Genomic DNA, 9,444 nt, shown 5'->3' with positions numbered 1-9,444 from the left:
CAACGTTATTTATTTTAATTTAAATTTCCATCTTTATACTTGAATCGTTATTTTGATTATACATATTCTTTTTTTTTTGGGTAAGATTATACATATTCTTTTGAAGAAGAAAGATCTATCTCTAGTGTTGTATTGTATTCATCACCAAAATATATAAATGATCAACTTTACTTATTCTTCGTTCTAATGTGAAATAAAATAAAAAATAAAAGGTGTTTTTTTGGACATGAATAAAAGGGGTTAATAAGATGTGTTGTCCTCAATTTAGAAAAGGCTATATTCATGGGGCGAGGCAGCAGTCCAGAATCCAAATCCTGTAGGTCCATGGGATGATGATTGGATCTATATTGGGCTATGCTTATAGATCCATGCTTTCTTCCTTGCTTCCTTTGTTTCATTACTTTTTTATGCAAATATGCTTACTTTATTGACTCTTAATTGATCGCAACGTCACCTCACATGACATTCTTCTTCAAATAAATCGCTTCACGGACGGAAACTGTCCAGAAATCAATTTCTATATAGAAACGAAATTGATATAATCCACTAATATTGGCCATTGGTAGGAGATATGTGTCTGTCCTAGCAGCAGTTTTTTTGCCATTTGTTGAAAAACGAACTGATAGAAAGTTTTTCTCAATTTGTAAAATGGGTTTAAAAAAATAATTATACTTTTCACAATTTGAAAAAAAAAAAAACTTCTAGATCAATAGTTACTTTTCACCATCTGCGAATTGTGTTAGCTATGTTTGCAAGTTGCGAAAAGAAATATATCATATGCAGATATTTCACTTAACAGATCCATTTTAGTAAAAATATATCAATTTTAAATTCATATTAAATTTTTTTTACCCGGTATGCACATCCATTGTATTGCACAAGGATTTCTACAATAAAGGAAATTGTCCTAATCTTATGGTATTTATAGAGCGATAAAAAAATACATGAAACTTTAAGATAGACAAATATACATTCTAATCAATAGAAATATTTATTGTATTCCCAACCGATGAGTAAGGATAGAAAAAAAATAACATATTATTAGTGGGCTCCTTGTCGTTAAATTTAGTGTCTACCAAACTAGATAGGATGAGTAGGTGACAAAATGGATCTTTAGTGAGGTTCAAGTGAAAATAATCTCATTTAACAAATTGAAAAAAAAAAAAAAGTTCCAAATAAAATTGGGTATTCCAATTTCTAAATGAACTCTATCTCTTATTCCAATTGTAGTGGTTTGCAAAATCGAGAGATTAGAGATGAAACTCAGTCCAAATTTAAAAATTAAATAAAAACTAATATGTGAGTAGAACAAAAAGAAACATCCTTTTAATAGTGATAAATGTTACCATGACATATATGATATACTACTAAAGTCACGAACAGTTAAAAATTCAGATAGATGGTTCTTACGATACTCGCATTATAAGATATATATATACACTAATTGTTGTGCTTCATTGTTAATAAAAATTTTGGTTGATGCTGATTCATTCTCTACAGAAAGACAATGCAAATATCAATGAAGAGAGGAATAGGAATGACACCAATATAAAGGTGATGTTGAAGTTGATTGTTAGAATAAATTTAGAAATTAGTAACCAAAAGACATTGATAATTAGTTTGTACATTGATTTGGAATGTTGGGTTTGATGAGTTTGTATAAGTTGTTAAAGTGATGTATATAATTAGGGCACCCAATTTTATTTAGAATTTTATTTAATTTGTTAAATTTGGTTATTTTCACATAAAACTCACTAAAGAGTCTATTTTGTCACGCTACACAGTCACGTAGGCACTAAACTTAATAGAAATAGAACTTCACTAATGATGTGTCACTTTTGTCCATTGTTACCAATTTTTTGGGCAGTATATTGAGTATTTTGATTGATTAGAATGTATATTTGTCCATCTTAAAATCTTTCATATATACTTTTGTCCATTTATTTGATATTTATGACATAAAAATAATGTAATGTAATTTATAAAGAAGATGCTCTGCTAGGGTTATATTGCACCTCTTAGAATTACTGCTACACGACAAATTCACACCAAGTCAATCACCAATCATTGATATGCAACATGGATGACCTGCGAAGAGACCCTGATGTAGAGAACAATGACAGTGGAGGAGATGAGGTAGATATCGTAGTGCTAGAAGAGACGGATATCTCTTATGGTGTAAAGGCATGCACAAAGAGCTTAATAGGTCGAATTTTTTCGGCACAAAAATTCTCGGCAGGTACTATGGAGAATGCTCTGTCCGCAATCTGGGATAAACCAACAGGGTTCAGAGTAGTCAATCAGGGAAATAACCAGTTTCAGTTCTTCTTTGATGAAGAGAAAGATATGCGGCGTATTGAGAAAGGATCCCCCTGGATATTCAAGAATTACATCCTCCATGTGTGATAATGGACTGACACAAGAAATTCTGAAGATAATACAGATTCAAAATTTTTCATTTGGGTAAAATTTTGGGGTGTTCCTGAATGCTATAAGACATTGGAAGCTGGGCGAAAACTTGGAGAAAAATTGGGAGAACTCATGGAGATAGGAATGTTTGAAGTCAGAGGTAAAGAATCTCGGATACTTAAAGCTAAAATCATGCTTGATGGGGATAAGGCAGTGAAGGATAGTCTCAGGATGAAATGGTCAAACCAATGACTGGTGGAGGTGGGGCTGAGGTATGAACGCATCGGGATCTTTTGTACGTACTGTGCCCACATTGGGCATAGTATGAAGGTGTGCAATATTCTATTAGAGGATGCAGCCACAAACAAATTGAACCAAGACTTGGTGGGAGAATGGTTGAAAGCTGATCAAGTTGGAAGAATGGTGAATGTACGGGAGAAAGATCATCAGGGCAATGATAAACAACATATGCATTCAGCACCAAAACTAGCAAAGAAACCAGTCCCATCATGGCTACTTGATGGCTTTGCAAAACTTGAAGTTAATAACCAGGAGCAGCAAAGCAGTAGTCTTAATACAAGTAGCAGCACTAATCTAATGGGAGAAATTAGGGGCAACCGAGAGACTATAGTGGAGAGCGTACGCGTGGATCCACTGGTTCTTGAAGACATTACCTCTGCTACAAACATGGAACTAAGGAGCCCAAATTTCCCTGTTCAAATGGCAGAACCAAAGAAGCCAATGAAATTGAAACAAAAGGCCCGTCAGGGCAACAGCGAAGTAATACCGATCATTGGAGGTAAACAGAATCTGGAAAGGAAAGAAAATGATGGGAGCCATAAGCGAATATGTATAAAGGACATGCTCATAGAGAATGCAAAGGTGGGGGATGCCAGCCTCAAAATGGCACCCGAGAAGCTATGAAAATCCTAATGTGAAACTGTCGGGGTTTGGAGAGACCCCTGACAATCCACAATCTTAAAGGGATCATTCGATCTCACTCCCCCGAGATTGTATTTTTGTGCAAGACAAAAATTCCTTCTCGAAGTGTGGAGCAAAAAGTTGAGAGGATGTGGATTCAAAGACTGGAGTCTAGTCAACTCGGAAGGAACAGCAGGAGGATTGGTAATAGCATGGAAGGAAGGTTTGGAGGTAACGGTTATCAATTCTACTCATTTTTTCATTGCTGTCACCGTTAAAGATGAGGTTACAAATCATTATTGGTGTTTGCTTGGCGTTCATTTAAGTATTAACGACCATATTCGATCACAGCAGTTTGTGGAGTTATCATTAATATTGCATCATGTTCATGGGGAAGTTGCAATCATCGGAGACTTCAATGCCATCACAAACCAGCGTGAAAAAGAGGGCGGAAATGAGAAATCCCCAGCTTCCATGGCATGTTTTAATAACTTCCTTAATGACTGTGAACTGGTGGACATTGGTATGATTGGTAGGCCGTTTACATGGACAAACAGAAGAACAAGATGAGACCTTATCCAGGAGAGACTTGATAGAGTGCTCGCTGGAAGTGGGTGGTTGCAGAAATACCAAAACTCAACTGTTCTGAGACTTTCTGAATCTGGTTTGGATCATGCACCACTACTCCTAGACACAAACCCGAGGTATGAACAGTCTAAACGACGATTCAAATCCATGAGCGATGGTGTATGGTTTTGGATGTTAGGAATATTATTCAGGATACGTGGAAAGACGAAGTGGGGGTTCATCTATATATGGCTTGGCCCAAAAAGTCAAGAAATGCAGGCACAGGCTCGTAGCATGGCATACCAGGAGCAGGTCAAATTCTAAAGTGAAAATTGATGAGCTTCTTCAGTAAATTGAGGGTTCGCGAGCCATAGAGACACACAGTGGTGAGGAGATGGTCGAGTTAGAGCGTAGTTTGGAGATAGCTTACCACGATGAGGAAATGTATTGGAAGAAAAAGTCTAAAGTTGAATGGCTTCAGGCAGGGGATCAAAACACGAAATTTTTTCACCAGAAGTTTAAGACTCGAGCTCGCCGGAATCGTATATGGAGATTGTTTGGTGAGAATGGGGATGTTGCGACCACAAACACTGACATTGCAAAAGTGGCTGAACAATATTTCAAGAATATGTATTCACCTCCACTTGCCATATAGATCCAACACCATTCTTTACTGATTTTGAGCCTAAGGTCACAGCTGCCATGAAACGACGGCTCTGTAGACCAGTTTCTAGGGAGGAAGTCAAGAGAGCAACATTCAGCATCCACCCTCAGAGTGTCCTAGGTGAAGATAGCATGACGGAGAAATTCTTTCAATCTTACTAGGATATTGTTAATGAAGATGTCTGTCGAGCTGTGCAGAGTTTCTTCACAGGGGGAGGATTCTTAAGAGATTTAACCACACTCGGATATGCCTTATTCTGAAGGTTCTAGATGCTAGCAGTATGACTTAAAATTCAACCTATCAGTCTATCCATGGTTATCTATAAAATCGTGTCAAAGGTAATTGTTCACAAACTCCAACCTACTATGAACAGCTTGATTAGTCAGTCTCAGAGTGAATTCATTAAAGGGAGGCTTATTTCGGATAATATCCTTATTGCTCATGAGTACATGCATTATCTTAAGAATAAGAGGCAAGGGCTTGAGTATGAAATGGCGGTTAAGCTGGACATGAGTAAGACTTATGATAGAGTTGAGTGGGCCTATTTGTGGTTCATCATGGAAAAACTGGGCTTTGAAGAGAGATGGATATGATGGATCTGGGAGTTAGTCACTACTGTTTCTTATTCCATTAATGTGGAAGGTCAACATTTTGGTTATTTCAAACCAAATAGAGGTATCCGACAAGGAGATCCTCTATTGCCATACCTATTTCTTTTTTGCGCTAAAGGATTATCCTTTACGCTACACAAGGCGGAGCAAAATAGACTAATTCAAGGAGTTCAAATTAACAGGAGGTGCCCTCGCGTCAGCCATTTATTATTCGTAGACGATTCGTTACTCTTTAGCAAGGCTACAATTCCAAACTCTGAGAGAATTTTGGATATTTTGGAGCATTACCGAAGTTGCAGCAGCCAGCAGGTCAACTTGAGTAAGTTAGCAATCTTTTTCAGTCACAACACCCCAATGGAGACTCGGTGCCAGCTGGCTAATGCTCTCCAGATTGACCACATTGGGACGCAAAATAAATATCTTGGGCTTCCAGCTGTGGTTAATAAATCCAAGTGGTCTACATTCAACTTGATTAAAGAAAAAGTTCGGAAAAAAACCCAGCATTGGAAGCGCAACCTCCTCTTGGCGGGTGGAAGACATGTTTTAATTAAGGCTATAGGAGAGGCTATACCAATTTATTCTCTGTCCTATTTTCGATTGTCGGATTCTCTGATTATGGAGATTCATTATATCCTAGCTCAATTTTGGTGGGGTCAAAAGGGGGAAGAATGTAAGTTGCAATGGGTTAGTTGGGATATTATGACATGACCTAAGAGTGAGGGAGGACTGGTACTAAAAGACCTCAGAGCCCAAAATCTTGCTCTCCTATGAAAACAATGCTGGCGATTAATTACTCATCCTAATTCACTCCTAGCTAGAATCCTCAAAAGTAGGTACTTTAAATACTCTGATGTAATGAAAGTAGATGTTGGAGTATTACCTTCTTGGGGATGAAGAAGTGTCATCGAAGGCAAAAAAGTGGTGGAGAAAGGGTTGCAATGGAGAATTGGCACTGGAGAGGACATCCAGATTGTTGGCGAGCCATGGCTTCCTCTACCATACCCCTGTATATTACCTCTGGCAGTGTACCTACAAAACACAACATTACTAGTGTTCAAAGTGAAGGATTTAATAAACTAAGATCATAAAAGTTGGAACCAACAACTCATCCAAGAGATTTTTCCTGTGGACATCAGTAATCGAATACTAACAATCCAATTGGAGAAAAATGAAGACAAGCTACACTGGGCTCTATGTAATACGCACCAATATTCTGTTGCATCAGGGTACAAAGTCGCCTATTATTTCTTCCACAGCCTAATCGAAAGCTGCCTAGACTACTTCAGACAAAGATCCATGTGGAAAGGACTATGGAAACTCCTAATCCCTCACAAGAGAAAGATTTTTCTCTGGAAGCCGCTGCATGACCGCCTCCCAGTTCTACAAAATATCCACCGCAGGTTTCCAGACACATCGAGGGAGTGCCCCCACTGCCTAATCTACTATACCGAGGCTCAAGAAGTGTGGAAGAGAACGCCTATTAACTACTTATTACCGCTGCAAAGAATGACGACCTTCCGGGAATGGTGGACACAAATGAAAGAAAAGATAGCACAACAATACCATAGCGAATTTGAGCTTATTATTCTGGCTATCACCTATTGGAGTGTCTGGAAAAGCAGGAACCTGAGAGTCTTTGAACAAACCAACAACCCAGCCACTGCAGTGGTGGAATCGGTAGTGAAACTATGCAACGAACTTCAATGCCACCCACAGAGGAGTTTTGAGCCCTAATCTTTAAAAGATCTTCTTTAATTTTTTGTTCCCCTTTCAATTATTCCAATGCTACGCTATTGTTGCTTTTCACTATTGCTAAACAATCTATGAGAGATCTCCAAATTCTGATTGTAAGTCCAATTTGGACATTTCAATTATTTTAGTAATAAAATAATATATGACATTGTCTTTTGAAAAAAAAATTAATTTATAAAGTAACCTCGCTCATTTATCTCTCTCATATGTTGACCTTACTTAGTTACAATCTTTTTTCAAGTAATCAAATAATGCAAAGCATAATCAGCAGAATAATTGGATTAATTAACAAGTATGATATAAAACTGCGTTTAGAAGAGAGATTGAAAGTGAGAGACGGAGATCAGAAGATAGAGATTGTGAGACTAAAACTGAATTAAGTTTCTATAGTGTGTTTGGTGTAAAATGTATTAGACTGAGTTATGTCTAAGTATCATATTTAGTTTAAAATAAATATAAAGATTGAGAGTTAGATTTGACTCTATCTTCATTTTTTGGAGGGTAATAAAAAAATTAAAATTTGTGTATCGATATTAAAACTTGTTTCAAACCACCAATTTTAATTTCAATATCTAAAAATAAATACTCCTTAAAAGTATTTGTAACCCACCTTACTATGATATATGACTATTATATAACACAGAATTCTTCAATGTTTACAAAAATCTTGTCGAATTTATCGAAATCTGAGTTGATTGAGGTGGGATCTATTCTTTTATATTTGATTTTAACAAGTGAAATATAGACTAACATACCTATATATTATAGTAAAGTGTCTCTGATCTGTTGCTGACTATAAGACTTTGAAAAATCTCTCTGACTTTTCAGTTGTTAGTTTTTTTTTAATTGGTTGAGCTGTGCTCTGCCGTAATAATGTTAGTTGAACTTCTTGTTGCTTCATTAAGGTGAATACTCCATTAACTAGTTTATCTTTGTTGAACAATTTTAGGACACTATAATTTTCTTCAAGACCAAAATATTTTTAAAAAAAAATCTCAAATATGAGGCAGGCACGTATATATATTTTACAAATACAAGAAGAAGAAGAAGAAGAAGGGTGCCATTTTTGTACCATGTATGGGAGGGTTTTGTAAAAGACAAGCAATGCAACCCAATAACTGTGACTAAAGCGCCATCCTATAGGGTGCTCTCTCTTAGCTTTCTAGTTACTAATATAACAATACAAATAATAAATGTGAATGATTATAATATAAGTAAGTAATAACGAAGGCTTCAATTGCTGTGTTTGAATGGTGCATGATGGAGCCTAATGTCTCCGGCAGAGTAGGTACGGATGCCATTCCCAAAGGAAGTGAGGCTGAGTTGCTGCTTCTTCTTCTGTCTCTTGTTCATCACACCACACATTGATCCCTTTGGAATCTCATTTATTTTCACTCTACATATCTTTTCCAAGTTAGGAATTGCGTGCAAGTAGGAAGGCAGCTCCACCATGAAATCTCCAAACTCATCCGTCACGCCTATTGCTACCGCCGCCGTTCTGCCTCTCCGCTTCCTCCCATTGCTGTGGCAGTTCACAGCCACAGAAGCCCCTGCATATATATGAATCTTACAATTAGCATTAAAAAATTATAGATATCTACTTACTTAAAGATGTATGTTTTCGTGTAAAGTTATACAGGTGATCGCCAAAGTATGAATAAATACACATTATATTAAATAATTCAATCAAAATATCAAATTGAGTTATGGGTGAGAAAGATGATACCATGTCCGTACAAGATTAGTGAACCACTGAAGTATTGAAAAATGAGAAATTTTTGGAGCAAGTAATATTTATTAATTTTGATTATTATTTAATCAGATTAAATATTAAATTATTTTTAAAAAAAATTTTAGGAGCCTTATTATCAGCTATTACCATCCTTGTCAACTTAAAAGTCATATGGCTGGCTTGCAATATATAACTTGATTTTGACCTCTTTTATGAGGTATTAATATATGATAATTCATATTTTATATATATTCAACAATATAATAATGTGCTATGGGTCCATGACATTGATCAAAATCAAATATATAGCCGAAGGTGTTCTTTTCTCCTCAATGCAAAACATGCATGTGTTGTTGTTCATATATTATTATTTTTTATCCATTGTATGTCTTTGACGAATTATCTTTTTTAATTATATATTTTACTTACTGCTGGCATGTATGATTATCTTATGAAGATCGAGATGAAAGCTTCTCAATTTTAAAGATTATATATCCCTATATTTGATGATATATCTTGGCACGCTATTATTTAATTAATTTGAGATTGAGTGCAATATCATTTTTCGTTATTAAACATGGTAGACATAACATAGTTGGCAAAATGTAGCATTCAGTAAATATAAAGGAAAACGAAAATACAAATAGACATACGACGTATAAAATGTAAATATATATGCAAGGTGCATATTAAAGCTTTATTTTTTAAAAATAACTTATAAAAATTAATTTTAAAAGAATATCTTTTTAAAAATAATAATATCTATATTTGATAACTCACATTAAAAT

At 35.7% G+C, this 9,444-nt stretch overlaps 1 protein-coding gene across 1 annotated transcript in view; it reads right to left on the bottom strand.

Moving 5' to 3' along the window:
* LOC107619775 overlaps positions 7,915-9,444 on the bottom strand; it is a 3,610-nt gene continuing 2,080 nt past the window's right edge. Inside the window, exon 2 of the mRNA XM_016322066.2 lies at positions 7,915-8,474. Within this exon, the coding sequence (XP_016177552.1) occupies positions 8,158-8,474 (317 nt within the window). The 3' untranslated portion in view covers positions 7,915-8,157. The remainder of the gene's footprint in view (positions 8,475-9,444) is intronic.

Source organism: Arachis ipaensis, chromosome B01 (genome assembly GCF_000816755.2).
Source record: "Arachis ipaensis cultivar K30076 chromosome B01, Araip1.1, whole genome shotgun sequence".
NCBI lineage: Eukaryota > Viridiplantae > Streptophyta > Magnoliopsida > Fabales > Fabaceae > Arachis > Arachis ipaensis.
Note: the sequence above shows the minus strand (reverse complement) of the source record. Positions and strands in the feature narration are given on the sequence as shown.